Source organism: Phyllopteryx taeniolatus, chromosome 3 (genome assembly GCF_024500385.1).
Source record: "Phyllopteryx taeniolatus isolate TA_2022b chromosome 3, UOR_Ptae_1.2, whole genome shotgun sequence".
NCBI classification, from domain to species: domain Eukaryota; kingdom Metazoa; phylum Chordata; class Actinopteri; order Syngnathiformes; family Syngnathidae; genus Phyllopteryx; species Phyllopteryx taeniolatus.
In genome coordinates, this window is record NC_084504.1 from 19,431,131 (window position 1) to 19,449,711 (window position 18,581).

Sequence of the window (18,581 nt, forward strand, 5' to 3'; positions counted from 1 at the left end):
AACATTTAATGGCAAAGTTAATCCTCCAATGTTTACTGAACTGAGGCTATCCTGATGTCCCAACATCCATGACGGTATATTCATTCATTCATTTTCCATACCGCTTATCTTCCCAGCTGACTTTGGGCGAGAGGCGGGATACACCCTGAACTGGTCGCCAGCCAATCACAAGGCACATATAAACAAACAACCCTTTGCACTCACATACACACCTACGGGCAACTAACCTACCGTGCACGTTTTTGGGATGTTTGAGGAAACCGGAGCACCCGGAGAAAACCCACGAAGGCACGGGGAGAACATGCAAAGTCCTCACAGGAGAGGCCGGGATTTGAACCCGGTCCTCAGAACTGTGAGGTGGAATTGCTAACCAGTCGTCCACAGTGCCGCCTGACAGTATATTTGGAGGGGTGGGGGTCTCTTCAAGATATTTTGGAGAAAAAAAAAATCTTTTTGTAATCAATAAAGTCTTAATATTATGCAAATAAAGTTGATGTTATGTTTACGAGGTGATGTGAAGAATGATAGCAGAAGAGTCAAATAATGCAATACTGAGTATTTGGGCACATCAATATCTGCCGTTGTTAACCAGTTAATTGGAAAAAACGAATAGAATAATAGAAAATATATTACTTCATTTTCTTAACATTTCCACTTTTAAAATATGCTATTTTCTCAGAATATTTTATTTTATTCCAAAACTTTATTCCTATTACTATTTTTTATCTAAATAGGGTACAACCTTTTGTCCCGAAAACGTACTACTTCTTTGTCGAAAATAAAAATAAAATTACTACTTTAGTCTTGTAAATATATGACTTAATTGAAAATTTGACTTTTTATCTAATAAAAATAATATTTTATTCCTATTAAGATTAAGACTTTAATTTTGTAGTCTATTTTTTTACCCTTCCTTTTAAGCCTGGCCAGTAGTCCTTTCTAGAATTACGATTTCAGGATCATTTAACGTTAAAGGTTGGACTGTATCAACTTTCCTTTTTTTCCCCCAGGTTGCAATTATAAAGAACTCATAGCTGCATCCTGAAAAAAAATATCAGTTATAGAAATCGCCATTGTATGTTTTCTACAAACATCGCTGGGGCAGGCATGGCTCACGTGGTAAAGTGGTCGTCTGCTAACCCAAAGGTTATGAGTTTGATCCTGAGTCTAACCAAAGGGTCCTTGAGCAATATACTTAACCCCCAGTTGCCCCTGATGCTGTGTCATCAGTAGGTGAACGAGGAGACAGTGTTAAAGTGCTTAGAGTGCCTTGAAGGTGGAAAAGCGCTATACAAGTGAAAGCCCATTTACCATGATTGCACTGTTGTTGTATAGCAAAAACATGATCATTTTTCATTATCAGATTCCCACCTCCATTATGAACATGATCTGAGCTTTAAACTCAACTCGACTTGGGTTTATCCAAGGTCAGACCAATTAGCTTGATGTCATTTATGCTGAGTTTTGTAGCTCACATTTTTTCTTTTCCTCTTCCCCAACAGGGTCACGTGTATGTTGAGGTACACAACTTCAGTGCATAATTCCTACTATTTATAATAGTGTACTTCTTTTGTGTTGTTTTAACAATCACAAGGAAGACATCAACAAGAGCTATTTGGTGCTAAAAAATAATATTTAGGAATCACATTTACTACAGCTACATTGAAATTTTCTCCCAGGACAACTAGCTATAAATTACACAACAAGTGCATGTTTCTGTTTTGTGCATGGATTATTTGAAAATGCCCTCCAATTCTGGAATGACCCAATCCCTTAAATCTTAAAGGTCATTGGTGGGTTTATTTCATTTGAAAACTAATGTTTACCTTCACTTTAACTTGATGAAGATGTGTTACCAGAGGTCCTGTGGTGTTTTGGGTTTTTGATTCATTGCCACATTCCCTTTGTTGAGATCCTGGGAGGTCTCCAGAGACACTTAAATCTCCAATCTCCACTCACTCATGCAAGAGGAGCTCGGCCAAGCAGCCCCCGGCAGCAGTTTGAGGGGCTGCACACAGCCTGCATGAGGGAGGAGGACACACCTTCAAGTCCCTGCTGCTGCAGCTCCACAGCGCGACAGAGGGAGGCATCCCCCCCACCCCTCCCTCACTCCTCACACAAGAAACTTTCATTTTTGGGAAGTCTGCACACTCGCAACACACACAAACACGCGCAATGCCGGCGTGAACGTGATCCAAGAGTGGCGCACGGATCACGCGCGCAGGTGGAAGACCATGACAGACGGCATCGATTGCGCTCCTTTCTCTTGCAAACTTGACTAAGTTTTTTTGTTGTTGTTGTTTTTTAAATAACCACAATGGCAACCCGGGATGGAAAGAGCTCCTCTGCCTCATCCGGACAGGAGTGAAGCCCCCCCAAGAAAGAATGAAGTAACCGCTATGGAGCCGGACAATGCCCCGCACTCCGAACTCAAAGGAGCCGGGGGGTGAGTCGGCTTTTTTCTTCTTTTTATCACTTTTGCATCACATTTCTGCGTGCAAGGATTAATATAAACGTGACTTCATTCATGCACCATCACTTCTATAAACTTTAAAACCTATGCAAGCACGTGGAGCTGCACAAACTCCTCACATAAACGACAAATATGAGAAAGTTTCGTTGGAAAGTTGCAGGGCAGTTTTTATCGTCCCGTTTTGGCATCTGAACTGGGATTTTGTGTCCAAAAAATAAAAAATAAATAAAATAATAAATAAAAGCTATATGAGAGGAGGAGACAAGTCCTCCCCTCCCACGCTGTGCATCATCTTCTGTTTATTGGATGCTTAGCCCAAAAAGGAGGAGAAAAAGAAGAAGAAAAAAGCAGTGTTGCATCATATCTCTCATTGGTAGTCTACAGTACTGTACATACAGTGTGAGTGGAGTGCACACCCACTTTTCTTTTTGGTTTAACATCGAAGAGAAAGAGAGAGAGTGAGATTGAGAGAGAGAGAGAGAGTGAGAGAAAGAGAGAGAGAGAGAGAGAGAGAGAGAGAGAGAGAGAGAGTCCTGAATGGGATCTAATGGCAGTGGAGTGGTTTGACCGCTGGTTTTCAGCAGCTCTCTGGGAAAAACCACAAATGTAATAAACTTCCTGTATTACAAGCGCTGTTACCGAGCCACACACAACCACAATATCAGCTACAGGAGTGTAAAAGAAGTAAAAAAAAAAACACCGCCGTTATCACCTAGCCTGGGAAATAACTAGCATACTGTTTACTCCTATAATAATAAAAGGCGATGGAACTATTTAATAAATGTTAATTTGGAGGTTGCAGTCTGTCAATAGGAGCACACCTATTGCTCGGACTAAGCAAGATGAATGTGTTCACATTTGTCCACAATTTGATTCTTAGATCCAAACCGCAATCCAAAAATGGTGCATTTTGTAAGGCATTGTAGTGTAGTTGTTCATATACAGTAGCTGACTTTGATGCAGCTGGCACGAGATGAATTCTCACTCAGTCTGTCTTTAAGTCCGTTAGGAAACGCTTCAACCCCCTTAGACTCTCTTTCACTTAACGTTGGCATCTTTAATATTGAACCAAAAATTGGGCGGTGCAAAGCACATGGATGCCCGTGAAAACAGTATTGTCATGATCCAGGTCATTGTATTCTCAGGGCATTGAATTGATCTTCTGGTTTTCTTTGAAGAACTATGGGACAGTGCCTCTGGTGGATCTGCTCCAAGAATCAGTTCCACACCTTCAAGTGGTTTAGGTCTGATTGTCTGGGTTGGGGGTTTAAAACTACGTCAGCTCACCTTACCGTGTGGAGTTTGTGTAGTTTCTCTTCTATTATTCTGACTTATATACAGTGTATACGTGTATATATATATATATATATATACAGTATGCATACAGGTGTGAGCCATGTGCTTGAAGGTGACCAGTTTTGAATAGATAGATGAATGGATGTTTTGTCTTTAAAATGTCTTTTTTTTAATGTGCCCTAGGAGAGTCCTGATTCTTTGGACCATTCTCTGTTGCACCTGCTCTCTCACACTGGCTCAAAGTATTTCCAGCACAAAGACAAGTATGCTTTAACTTTGTTTTTGAATGGAAAGAAACATACAGACACGTGGCGGCAACACACCAGATGCTATGTCTGCAGGGGAGAATTAATATACTAGATTTACACAGATTTTCATGATATGTGCCCTGGGACTGAGTGGCGACCAGTCCAAAGTGTAATCTGCCTTTTGCCCAAACTGGGATAGACCCCCAGCTGCCCGTGACCCTGAACAGGATAAGCGATATAGATAATGTATGGATGGATTTACACAGGGAGTCACAATTTTCTGACTACTTCGATCCCAATTGGGGCTCCAGATTACTGTATAAGGAATATGTTGACATGTCGAGGGCCACAGTACACTCGTCTTCTAGAGCAGTCGTCCCAGATGAGCAGAAGCCTAACCCAGCGGATTTTGGGCGAGAGGTGGGGTACACCCTGGACTGGTCGCCAGCCAGTCACAGACAGCCCATATACTAAAATGTTTATTCGAAATTCATTGTAGTGTAAATTAAACAGGTAAGGTTAAAAAACAAAAACAAAGATAATGATAAGGGAAGAGCAATGAGACTATAACAGTTATGAAAATAACAATGGCAGAAAGAAGCGCTATGGATGATTGTTTTTAGTAAAATTGGGTTTGTACTTGATTTGTTTTGCAGGCGTTTTCAATTCTTGTTCTTCAGCAGGAGGTGGAAGATAGCCTCAGGCAGTCCCTCTCCAGTATGCAAGCAAAGCTGTGAAAGTAGATCAGGGATCATTTGATAAAAGACCAAATTTACTTGAATATTAACAATCAAAATGCATACTCAGTTGGAAATATGCAAGACTTTTCTTCTCAGTTTCTGTTATTGTATTTTTAATGTGGGATGATTCTTCTGGCCTCCTTGCTGTCTGCACACGGTGACTGTGCAGGGTTTCCTTCTCATCCTGTGTCTACATTTATTTCTCCTCTGCTCAACTCCGAATTGATTGTTAAAGCAACATCCCCCTTGCACTTTCTGTAGAGAAAACACGTGCATATTTGAGATCTTTATATAAGCTGGGAATTCCGCCACCACACGTACTTAGCGGATTAACGTACAGTATCCAAGAAGAGCTGATTGGCCCTGGATGATTTTCCGACCTCTTGAAGCGAAACACAGCGCCTTTGTTTGACAGCACCAAACCAGAGGTTGCAGCTCCATAGTGGAGACTTTCCAACTTTTTTATGTCAGACTTTTGAATAGAGTACTGATTGATGCTTCAGCATTGAAACTAAAATTGAAATTTCACTTTTTCTCATTATGATGTGAATAGTATTTATACTAATAATTGTTTAAAGTGAACGTTGAGATGTTGGAAATGAAACTACTAGAGATTCATTCAACTGGAGCCAAACACAATCTACACAGCGTGTTTCTATGTGATGAAATATGGATTTGATCAAATTCTACAAAGCTGTGGACCACTATACAGCGCCATAAAAATGGCCAAATATGTGACAACTACCTCGATCTCCCTCCCGTGAGACGCAAGCGGTACTACAACCAGAAAATTGCCTGCAGTATTTTCATGGGATTCTTGTTCTGGCTATCATCTTTATTTATCGCTACACTAATGCATCTCTTAAAATACCACAGCTGTCCTCTCTGGGGACCTGTTCAGCTATAATTTGGTCACTGATGTAACAACTACAAAGTGTGCTTGATTTGTAGCCGTGAACTGAAAATCTAATTCATTAATTTGTTTACTTATGACATTTGTGAAAAGCATGCTTTTTATCCTGACATCTTGAGAAGAAGGTCACTGCACAAATAACTGTACAGTGGAAGATTGAAGTTGAATGCCAATGAGGTCTTACAATATACAAAGGGTCCTCAGTTTACAATGGCGTTCCATTCTTACGATGGTGACGTAACCTGAATTTGTACTTCGGACGTAGGAACGCGGTGTTATCAATAACATAAGTCGATACAGTAGTCAAGCCATAATTACAGGAAATATTTGTAGGAAAAAAAGAATTTGAGGCCATAAATATAAAACAAAGAAAGGGAAAGCACAGCAACTACCATGCTAACTAAGCTTACCTTCTTGTGACGGATTGCACGTCGTTCATAACATTGAATAAAACTGATGAAAACCCTGTATGTATTAATGACATACAGTGCAGTATCTAGTGAAAGTAGCTTCTAAAAACTGCCGTCATGCATGACATCACACAGTAATGCTGCATATTGCGACTATGGAACTGGATGTCAAGTGTCTCATGCCTGAGATTAAATTAAAAAAAAAAAAAAAAAAAAGTAATACAATGAGGAATATATTACCGAAGTTAAGCAACATTATCTGCCAATAGAACAGGAAAATTTGACCTGGCAAGATTTCTTAAAAACAGGTAAAACATAGCTAGCCTCAACACCTCCCCTACATAGAAAATTATAGTATAGTTAATGTAGTTATAATACTGGCACCTACAGAATTCTGGTATTTCTTAATTTAAATGAAACTCATAACTAGTAAACAAATTGTAATATGTTATTAAGATTTTTAAGTGAAATGCTCTTCCACAAAACTGCGTGGTAAAAAGAAACATCTTGGCAGACAAAGATCAAGCATATTTTGCCTTGTTTTGAGCTATTTAATCTAGGTTAGATAGTATCCGCTGACATCCATTTGTGTTGGGGGAACTGCGCGTCTGGACAGGAAAGATGCAAATGGCTGGCCATACAGAATTATAAAGTTGTCTGAATTGAACGAAACTCAAAATGTTGCAAAATGCTGACTTCTCCCCTCTGTATCTTTTGAAGATGTAGATATTCTGCAGCAGTTGGGTCTCTCTGGGCAAAGGGCAGGCGGGTCGACATCTTGGAGCGCTCGACCCATCCCGAATGGCGTCATCCCGTTCAAGTCTGGTGTTATTCTCACCCCGAGAGCGCGCGTCCGTGTGCCTCTGCGCGCTGTCATCCCAGCTTCATACACCACTACCAATCTCTCCCTTATTCTCAGCCTGTCGGTTCACCGCATCAACAGTGCCTTTCTATTCTCGATTGTGTCCAAGAGGGGAAAAGTCCAGCTCGGTGTGCAGTTCACACTGGGCAAGGTCCTTCTTTACGTGGGCCACAGAAACTCTGTTGCATTCGACTATGATGTTTATGATGGTCAGTGGCACAGTCTGGCCTTGGAAATCCGCGGCCATCAGGTGTTCTTGCACACATTGTGCGGGAACAAAAACCTGCATGCAGATTTGCGTGCCAAAAAAGTGAATACGTTTGATCCGGAGGGCTCGTTCCTACTCGGGAATACAAACCGCAACGCGGTGCCATTTGAAGGCGCCATCTGCCAGTTCGAAATCTATCCGTCATCAGTGGCGGCTCATAACTATTGTAATTACATTAAGAAACATTGCAGAGAAGCCGACACGTATCGGCCCGTTTTTGCACCCCTGCTACCTCTAATTTCCATAGATCCAAACATGACTCACACAACTGCACTGGCATTAACTCAGTTATCCCAGGAGACCCCAAAACCTACTTCATTCTCAGCGGAGGAATCTTTTTTTGTTCCAAGTGATCATTTGCTGATTGAGAAAGGCCCATCTATGTATTGGACTCCTAAACCTACTGTTGCTGCTGCATCTGTCAGTCAAGTGGACCATCCAGTGTTGGAGAGACCAACTCAAACTGTGACCACATCTTTCTGGACAAGTGCGACACCACCAACAAGGGAGCTACCTTTGCAAACAGGTGACAACACAAAGCAAAGTGATGTCAACTCCCTTGTTGGGCATGGAATTACGGATTTACCAACCTCTACAAGACCGCCAGAGACCCGACTTCAGACCACGAGCGATTACACACGGGCATCCCACTCAAGGTCGTTCTTTCTACAGAACGAACAACTGTCCACCGTTGCACCAAAGAAACCTGAGCCCAAAGTAACCCGTGTAGAGGATGTCAAAACCATGCCAGTTATTCCTGTCACTCCTGCTGCCTTAGATGACTTCCAAACATTCAACCTGGAACCGACCCTCGTTTCGCTGTTGGCAGGACCACCTGGACTTAAGGGAGAACCAGGACCTCCGGTGAGTGTGTGGAGAATAAGACACTTCTTTCAAACCTATGTGCAAGAGTTCCTGGTCCAGTTCTGTCAGCATAGTGTTTATTTTACAAATGATTATGATTAATTAGACCATTTCACAACTCTTGGCTGCCGTATGCATGTGGGCTAATCCCTAATACGACATTCGTATGCAAGACCGAGCTGGTGGCCTCAATCCTGCTGACGTGGATATTGAACACGTCCCTAAGGTTTGAGCTTTTGTAAACCTGGAGCACTCTGTGTTGATATGTCCAAATTAGAACGTCTGCTTTCCCTGACTAACGTTTATTGTTCTTAAATGACATCTCAACTTGTCAAACCAGAGTGGAATCCCCTTTTAGCCGTGCTAGAAATAGGCACTCTTATAAACAGCCTTGGTCTATTATCTTAGTCAGTTACTGCCACTATTACTTTAACTAACTCCATGACGAAAGCACACTATCAGGAGGCAGAATTAACGAGTTAAACTGAAAAAGACCTTACATTTTGAATTAAGTCCATTTAGAGGAGGTGCAGAGAGAAATGAATCCCCTTCAACCACACTGGCAGCATTGCTCGAGGCATGCTAATTGGTGCACACTATACAAAGAGATTTTGACTTCTGTACAGAAATACCTCAACTATTATTTCAATGGGCGGCACGGTGACCAACTGGTTAGCACATCTGCCTCACAGTTCTAAGGACCCGGGATCAAATCTGGCCTCGCCTGTGTAGAGTTTGCATGTTCTCCCCGTGCCTGCGTGGGTTTTCTCCGGGTACTACGTTTTCCTTCTACATTCCAAAAACATGCACGGTAAGTTAACTGAAAACTCTAAATTGCCTGTAGGTGTGAATTTGAGTGTGAATGGTTGTTTGTTTATATGTGCCCTGCGATTCGCTGGCGACCAGTTCAGGGTGTACCCCGCCTCCTGCCCGCAGTTAGCTGGGATAGGCTCCAGCATACCCATGGCCCTAGTGAGGATAAGCGGTGTAGAAAATGGATGGGATATTATTTGAATGGTGAAATAAATGTGCGCCATTCTGGAGTCGCTTAGTCCTTCCATTTTCTATAACGCTTATAGCACCATTGCAGCTGATTTAACACAAAAGATGGAATACGTCCTGGCCTGATCACCAGTCAATCACAGTGTGATTGTACATAGTGTAGTCAGTGGGAATTCAACCCATGCATGCTGCTTGAAGGTCAGCAATGTCAATTCTATCAATGACTCTTCTCTAGCACTTTACCTTTTTAAGAAAGAACCCTTACTTCATCCCTGAGACCCAAACTTGTGAAAATGCATCATACAGGCATCATCATGTTTTGCCACAACATATACATATACACCATGTGTATCTATTACAGCAAACATGCAACATAAGACCATTTGACAGAAAAGTGTCTGTTTGCTTGATTATCAGTAAAGTAGCTTAGAGTAGGACAGCACGATGGATAGTGGTTTTAACATCTGCTTCACAGTTCTAAGGGTTGAGTTTTGAATCCCGGCCTCATCGTAATCACTAGTTATCCATGCTCCATCAATCAACCTTTTTTCATATAGAAATTTTCATACGAAGATTGTAACTCAACTGTATTTCACTATAGTCTATGTCTAATAGCTGAAAGAAATTATGACAGACAAAGTTGTTGATCAAAAATAACTGCCAGGAAACGCTATAAGACTTAATAGGGGAACTGGAGTCTGAGTAAAAGTATCTTAAAGTGAAGTAGTGATAGGTTTTAAAACCAGTGGTGACTTCGCATACAGGTAGTAAGAAATGGTCATAATGTAGTGCTGAGTTATTTACTGTGACTGATATTTATCTGGTTAGAGCGTCAGCCTCACAGTTCTGAGGACCCGGGTTCAATCCCCGGCCCCGCCTGTGTGGAGTTTGCATGTTCTCCCCGTGCCTGCGTGGGTTTTCTCCGGGCACTCTGGTTTCCTCCCACATCCCAAAAACATGCATTAATTGGAGACTCTAAATTGTCCGTAGGTGTGACTGTGAGTGCAAATGGTTGTTTGTTTCTATGTGTCCTGCGATTGACTGGCAACCAGTTCAGGGTCTACCCCGCCTCCTGCCCGATGATAGCTGGGATAGGCTCCAGCACGCCCGCGATCCGAGTGAGGAGAAGCGGCTCAGAAAATGGATGGATGGATGGATGATTTTTTATCTGTTTTATAATCATTTAGTGACCAAAAAGTAGTTGGTGTGTTTTTAGTTCTACGCCGCCATCCCAGCCCTTGATTCATGTTTAGCTAGCTTTAGCATATACGTAAAACATTGATTTAGCCTCCAGTGCTCACATTTTTGTAACTACAGACTCTATGGACATTTTTCAGTCACAGGTTTGATATTAAACAATATTACTTAGCATATTAAGTTGAATAAATATAAGTATCCTTTAATACTGACTTTCCTTTCTGCATAGCTTTGCAGTGTTAGCAGTTAGCCGCGTCAGCATGTTTCCCCTTGACGTTAATAAGATCACTGCAGTCTTGTTCGCTGTCTCTCCGCGGAACACAAAATGCTTACACACATTTTCCATTGTTGAAAAGACTGACCATGCATTAGCACATGTGACCCAACCAAAAAAAAGTTCTGAAATAAATCTTTCCTGCTGTGGTTATGAAGGAAACCGCAACTCTGTGAGCCACTCAGACAATCTCTACGAGAGCAGAAATTGCTGCCAATCACTTGGGTGGTGAAGGTCATGTTCCCGATAATTCGCATGACTGCGTAACTTGCTTATGTCTGCTTTTACATCTTTTACACAGATTTCCATGGCAACTGTACTACTTTCTTCACTAAGTCTATTAAAGACATGGTATCTATTTCACAGGTTGCAAATTAAAAAAAAGAAAATAATTTACATGCGTTTCAGCTTTTCCACAAATTCTTCAGCTTTCACCAGTCTAGCTGGAGTAGCACTGCTATGCTCCATTCATTCATTTTTTAGTTATCAATATTCTACAGTAAATAGTTGCAATCCTGTCAAGATAAGAGGAGAAATTCAAGAGTACTAAGTGAAAATAACTTGGAAAGTCACTGTTAACCAATTTTGATTTTCTAACCGTGATTACATAATCAGCACCTAGTGGTTAGTATGTCTGCCTCACAGTTTTGAAGTTGGGTTTGAATCAGTTTGCATGCTCTCCCCCCATGTTTACGTGGATTTTTTGATAGACTGGTGAAAAGTCCAGCGTGTACTCGCCTCTCGCCCAGTCAGCTAGGATAGGCATTATTTTTTTTAGAGCCTTAAAATACAAACATTTGAATACGGGGTTCAAAGTGGAAGTTTTTTAAAAACAACGCCTCCACTGCTGATTTTAATTATAATTACATTTCTTACTAAGTCTTTGCCTACAAATCACATGTATGGAGAAAAAGTGTATTTAAAATTAAAAGATGTCAAACAGATGCTATGGGTACTTTTTCCTTTACAAAGTGACATCACCACCTCATGGCCTGGCATGCTGATTACAGAATTTTCAGTCATTTTTGTCTGCTGTAGCGAAACAGCAAAAACGCAAAGAAAAAAAAAACTTTCCCTCTTTACATTTGTCATGTAAATGTATTCCAAGTTTACAGAAGAGCATGAGCCATGACTCTTAGAAGTCACAGTTTTTACATTTGCATTCGCTATTTCGTTGACACGAATCTTAGCAAGATTAAACCAATTATATGTAATTTCACCCATGACCTTGGGCCTTAATGAGTCTCACTGGAAGCCTTTACATAACTTATTCAGATGGAAAAAAATCTGAGGTGGGTAGTATTGCGCTACATTTACTCCGTTACATTTACTCAAGCCAAATTTTGGATAAATTGTACTTGTGAGAGTAGTTTGAATGAACCATACTTTTTACTTTTACTTGAGTATTTATGTGAAGAAGAATTGATACTTTTACTCCATTACAATGATCGACATGCTGCTCACTACTTTTATTTATCCATTATTATGCATGCAATCTATTTTTAGACTTCATCATCGACTTCCACATAGGGCGCTGTTGCGTCAATCCAACATGATCCCTCGTGTCATTTGTCTCCAATTTACCATCTGACGGCACAAGGTAGTCACATGACCGCACACGAACCCTTCGTGGGCCAAAGTCACTCATTTTAGGGAAAAAAATAAACACCCGCACAAGTGTTTACTTTACAGACTCTGAAAAACAACAGCTTTGTCATGGAGCTCTTACACCTCGGGTTAAGTTGTAGATGTTTCTCTCTCTCGCTCTCTTTCTCACACACACACACAGGCACACACAGACACACACACACACAGGCACACACAGACACACACACACTCTTTCAAGTGTGGTCAGCAAGCAGCTTATTCATGAAGTAATTTAAGCGAATAAAGCAAATAATGTTTCTGTAGGGCCCAATGCATGTGTTGTTGGTTTTTGGGCAGTTAAAAACTGAAATAGTGGCAAGTGTGTGGGGATTCCCATGCTTTAATATTTTTTCATTTTATTTGACGTTCGTGCTCTGATTTTTTTAATAATTATTTTTTTAATAAATAAAAAGTTGCTCACAAGTTACTCTTTACTTGAGTAGGTTTTTGACTGAATACTTTTTTACTCTTACTCAAGTAAACATTTGGGGGGCTACTTTTTACTTTTACTTGAGTCATCTTATTCTAAAGTAACAGTATTCTTACTTGAGTACAATATTTGGCTACTCTACCCACTTCTGTAAAAAGTGCAGCTGTACGCGACCTGTAAGGGCTTTGAATGACTAATAATTACAATAAGTTGATTTCAAATGGACAAACTCAAACTGTTATACCTCTATTTATTAAGAGGTTCTCTGGTAGGACAGCACGGTCGGAGAGTGGTTAGCATGTCCAATTTACAGTTCTAGGCCTCCTTCCTATTTGGACTTTGCATGTGCTTGCGTGGGTTTTCTGTGGGTATTCCGGCATTCCAAAAACATGCATTTGAGGTTAATTGAAGACTCAATCATCCATAGGTATGAATGTGAGTGTAAATGGTTGTTTGTCTGTGCTCTATGTAGCGTGTGATTGACTGGCTACCAGTGCAGGGTGTCATCAGGCTCCAAGACAGCTGGGATAGGCTCCAGCTCACTCATGACCAAATGAGGACAAGAGATATACTGTAGAAAATTAATGGATGCAACTAAACACTAAGCTGTTCTTAAATACATTCATTTCATAGCGGGTGGTTATGAAGATAATATTATTTCCATAAAATCCCTTTTCCCACATCAGCACTTTTAAACAACACAACAAATGTTTCTGCTTTTCCACTAAGTGTATTATTACATTAAGTACAAATTCCTACTACCGTATATTCTCGTGAGAACAAGCTTGATCTTGTTTTTGCTGGCACCATGGGGAAACTAACCAACACTGCTAACATCTCTAGTGAGCTCATGTACCTCAGATCCCTCATTAGTTTTGACCTTTCCGAGCCTTGCTAATCCATGTATGAAATTGTTTTAAAGCTCGGCAATGGCCTTCATTAAAGCGTGTCGCCTTGCCCGTTCTCTATGTCACAAGTGACTTTACTAGCTTGAGGAATATTGGCTTTGCAAGGGTCACTTGCACCCTTAATAAGACATTTTCTGGCCTGCCAGTATTTCACTCACCCAAGGTTTTACCGTCTGGTACGTAATAGCATTTCAATAGCTGTTAATATCTTATGTGACCTTCATTAAAAATCTGACATGAATATACACCTGTTGTTACATCATTTTACATGTGCATTTATAGACTCATAAAGATGAAATATACTGTATATAATCTGACATCATTCTTTCCAGGGCTTTCAAGGACTTCCAGGATTACCAGGAAAACCAGGGAAGCGAGGTCCATTGGTGAGTGAATTGTCCTCACTCACTTTTCCTCACTTTTTTCTCTCAAGACTCTCAAGAACCTTAGGAGTAGTAGAAGCTGATGGGTTAGCAGCCCGGGCTCTTAGCCTGGTTAGCGCACTCATTCTCAACCCGGGGGTCAGTGATAATGTGTGTTCAAGCCTTGGGTAGGACAACGCTGGATGTTGTGCTGCAAGATAAAATGAGTTTGGGAGTATTTTTGATTTATCTTTTATCCATGTAATTGTTTTTCTAAATAAAATATGTATTTTATACTGTAAATAAATTGAGAAAAGAGCTGAGAATATTGCCATTAATTTCATGTAAATGTAGGGGGAAAATACTATATCGATTAGGATATACTGTGCATCATTAACTGGATATAAAATTACTTATATCAGTTTTTAATATGTTTTCCATATCGCACAGCACTGTGCAGTAACATCTTTTGTATGATCATATCATACAATGAAATGATGAGAATATGACCAAATCGAAAAGAAATCTTACCGATATGCAATATCGATAATGGAATCGGTATCGTTAAATTCCCTAGTCAAGATCAAGGTGGTCCGGGAAGAACATAAATATTTGGCTTGGAACCCCAGAGGAGTGTTGGTACCGCAATTTATAGTCGTACTTTGAGTCACTCCAGTATGTCATCAATGGAACCACACTGGTTTCCAGGATACAAACTGGCAACTGTTTGTTCACGGCCTGCTAACTAATAAAACAATGGGCAAATGAGTAACTACATCTGATCTCATTATACCAGAAAGAAATGGTGCAATGGTCTTTTACAGAGCTGCTGTATAACCTTTGAGTCCTTCTTGTGGTATTGGATGAGGGCTGGGGGGTCGGGGGGTGTACTCCACCTGCCCATGAGACTGTGCTATGTTGGACGTCAGAGGAGCTGGCTTGTTGCAGCCCAATCCCTTTAAACAGCAAAGAAAGAAGTCTTTGTCCCCATCATATTAAAAGCATTTAAAGACCCTGGCTGGAGCTCAGCGGGTCTTTGCAGTAGCACACCAACCACTTTGAGGTTCATTCATCAGTCAGCACCGGAGACCCAAATGTAGGCCACTGACACTTGGAGTATTACTGACTGTTTTCATGAACTGGCAGAAATTTCCCCAGATACTTTGCGGGATTAGAGAGAAATAGGCAAGATTAGAATTAATTACCTTGCAGTAACACAAAAAGTCTACTCATGGGGGGAAAAAAAAAAATCATCATCAGTAACACTAAAATTACACATTTATTGGAATGGAAACTGTGTGTAATTACATTTAACACATTTGCAAACATCCATCCAACCATTTTTCTTTCTTTTAGCTCTGAGAAATCCCTTGCAATCGGACCCCTCCGAATTTTTATTGAAGATCCCTGGTTTAGCCTATCCCAACAGACTTCGGGTGAAAGGCGGACTACACCGTGCTCTGGTCGCCAGTCAATCACAGAGCACGCTTGAAAACATCAAAGTGAGCAAAACAAAACATTTTAAACTATTGTCATCCTATAGCCACTTTGTATAACTTAAATATCTTTTTTTTTAATTACTGTGAATTGCCCCGTGTACTCCGCCTCTCTCTCAAAGTCAACTGGGAACAGCTCCATATCATCTGTTACTCTAATGTGGAAACACACTATACAAAATGAATGGATGATTGCAAATTCTCATTGCAGCAGTAAAAAGCGAAATATGAACCCAAGTATGAAGGAAGGAATGTCAATATTAACAATTCATACCGTGACAAAACTATTCAACACCCTTTGCAAATTACGTTTGGAACATGTACACATTTTCAATAGATTTGCAATGAACCGATAAAACGACTTGAAAAGGCTCTTTCAATGGTGCTTGCTTGGAATAATAGCTTGTGTTGAACATTTTAAATTGTCTTGTTTTGTTAGTTCATCGCAAACTGTTTACTACTTACCATAGGGTTTCAAATGATTTTGAGTGTAGTTCTCTGCAGAAAGATAATATGCGATGATGGAAAAATATCTGTATGTTGTAAATTATACAGTATTATGCTGCCAGAAGAAAACAGTTATATATGAATTATCACCAAATTAGCAGTGTAGGTCTGTAGGAATATTTTTTTTTTCCTTTTACATGAATTAGAATCATCAGAGTAAAAGCACGGTGAAGGTGTTAGTGGGTCTGTTGTGTACTAAAAACAGTAGTCTCTCCTGTAAAAGTCATTGACACATAATATAGTAAATGTGCTTGCCTCCGTCTGAAGGTGTCAGGTGTGCGTGTGTTTGGTTACCTGTGGACATTTGTGCTTAATGTCTCTCCATTGCAAGCTCAAGTTTTAGTCATCACAAGAGGCTGCAGCAAAATCATTAATTTGTACCGCCCTTTCTTCGCTCCATATCTGACAATAATGACTTCCATACGTTTTAATCTGGAGCATAAAAACGGGGGAATTCACTGAAATGAAAATCTATGGATGAGCTTCTGTTAAGTGTCTCCATATGTCCAGCGCCTGCAAGGGGGAAGAAGGGTGGGGGTCCTTTTTTCTGAAGAGGGGGCTGGAGGGGCGGAGGTGGGGGTCCTTTTTTTCTGGAGGGCGGGCTGGAGAGGGGGTGGGGGGCAGGAGGCTCTTTGACTTCTCCCCCACAAGCTGACAAGTGAAGTCAGATAAAAAACAGAGATGTGGAAAGGATCACCCAGGTGGAATCTGATCCCTTTCTTTCACTTCCGGTGCGGAGGGCTTCACAACCTCTGGGAGTCCTGAATAAGTCAAAGAATGGGCAGAAGATACAGTGGCTTCCTGTTCAGGCGTTTGAACATATTTTAATGCTCAAGATTATGCCTTCTCAGCACTTCTTGAACACTAGGATCCCTCATGTTGCTTTACTTTTCCTAGCAGCCCCTCTTTGTACTTTGCCTTAATTTATGATCCCGTCAACGGTAACGTATATTTCCACTTCTGCCCACCTGGTCTGACTTGCTTTCGTAAAATAAATAAATAATAAATACTAAAAAAAATTATAATAAAAAAAAAAATTGGCATGGATTTGCTCAAAGAATTACAACTGAGAAGGTTTTAAATCACATGCCTACAGTTTATGGCACAAAGCAACTAGAGGAGGGGGCGATATGATGTGATGGATGAGCGGCCTTCACATCATGAGACCCCATTTACCAGTGGAAAAGTGCAGGGGAAAGGAAAATAACCCACATTACGTGCGGAGGCAGGAGACACATGTAGGAGACTCATGAGGGCTCACAGAGCACCTAAACACAGAGGGACCCAGGGGCCGTGCCCCGGACATCAGACAGCCGGTGGAAAGGAAGGAACATGTGTGCACGTGTTAATAGTCAGACTGTATATAGTGGAACTTTAAGGGCCATTTTGGGATACTGGACAATACGGATGATTTGTTGTAACCGTTTTCCCCACACGGAATAATGCAGAAGATAATAGAAACAGTCAAACTGTTGTGATCATCAAACCTGTATTAACTATACAAGTAATGTATTATGTAAAATTTGACAGTCATACAGTTGCAAAAATAAATGAACCACTGTTTTTTTAACATTCTTTTTTTTTTTGTTGCACAAAATAATAGATCGTGTGTGTGACTGTGACCTTTTATTGCTCCGTATTTTTCTCATTGTCTTTATGTCTCAAAAGTATTCTCTGTCAATTGACTGTCTCTTGTCATACTAGAGTGGCTCCAACTACCAGAGACACATTCCTTGTGTGTTTTTTGGACATACTTGGCAAAATAAAGATGATTCTGATAATAACAGTGGCCTCTCTTTTGTGCAACTTTATTAGCATATTTCCCCCCGCCCTTTTTTTTTTGTCCTGTTCGGCTGTTTGGTCAAGCAGAATGGAGGATCTGTATCCCTTTTATGCCGGAACAGTTTTACTGTGTCACAGTGGAGTTTTTAAGTTGTGGTTTCTTAGTATTATAATTTATATTTATTGAGAATCAGTCGATCAGTCGAACAGAACAAAGTTTCTAGAGGGGAGTGAGAAACAATGACAAAAGAAAAGTGTACTAATAGTAAACAAGATGAGAAAAGTAAATCATTACATACCTAGAACAATCACACATTAGATATGAGTGTTGTATGGGGCAGTAGTGCTACACCCTGTGAGGGAAGGACAGGACAAGATAGACATGGACAGGAGAAGAAGCATGCAGGACAAGGGTCATGAACCCGGCTTTACAACTGAAGTTTGGTGGGAGCAAGACGTGCAGTGTCCATAACCTCAAAACCGTGTATGTCGGGAGCATCGTAAACCTAGGACACCCTGTATACAGCGTCTTCCACTTTCCCCTCTCTGCAGAGTCCTGCTCATTTATGAATTATGACCTCTACTTGTCATTCCTAATTACATGTTTCTGGTTTCAGGGACCAATTGGCCCACACGGAAACCCGGGTCGACCCGGACCACCTGGATTGAAGGTATAGCATAGTGTTTTACATATTTTATTAAAAAAGGCCAAAGACCAAAAAGTACACAGTCATTGGTAGTACTGTAATGTGGTTCGTATGGCTGATTTTCATGCGGGCGGCTTGGGATAGATTCTTTTCAGTTGCCACGTGATTAAGTGGGAATTGACCAGTCCAGTCAGCTGGGATATACTCCAGATTCCCCATAACTCTGAACAGAAAAATCAGTGTAGGAATTGGATG

At 40.7% G+C, this 18,581-nt stretch overlaps 1 protein-coding gene across 3 annotated transcripts in view; it reads left to right on the plus strand.

The window, feature by feature from the left end:
• The first annotated feature begins 1,186 nt into the window (after positions 1-1,186).
• The window catches only part of LOC133475048 (collagen alpha-1(XXVII) chain B-like), a 69,778-nt gene continuing 52,383 nt past the window's right edge, over positions 1,187-18,581 (plus strand). Inside the window, exons 1-5 of one of the 3 annotated variants that reach the window (XM_061767359.1) lie at positions 1,187-2,446; positions 3,953-4,032; positions 6,801-8,074; positions 13,865-13,918; positions 18,297-18,350. In XM_061767359.1, coding sequence (XP_061623343.1) covers positions 2,331-2,446; positions 3,953-4,032; positions 6,801-8,074; positions 13,865-13,918; positions 18,297-18,350 — 1,578 coding nt within the window. In that variant the 5' untranslated portion in view covers positions 1,187-2,330. The remainder of the gene's footprint in view (positions 2,447-3,952; positions 4,033-6,800; positions 8,075-13,864; positions 13,919-18,296; positions 18,351-18,581) is intronic. The other 2 variants (XM_061767360.1, XM_061767361.1) reach the window with 2 other exon arrangements.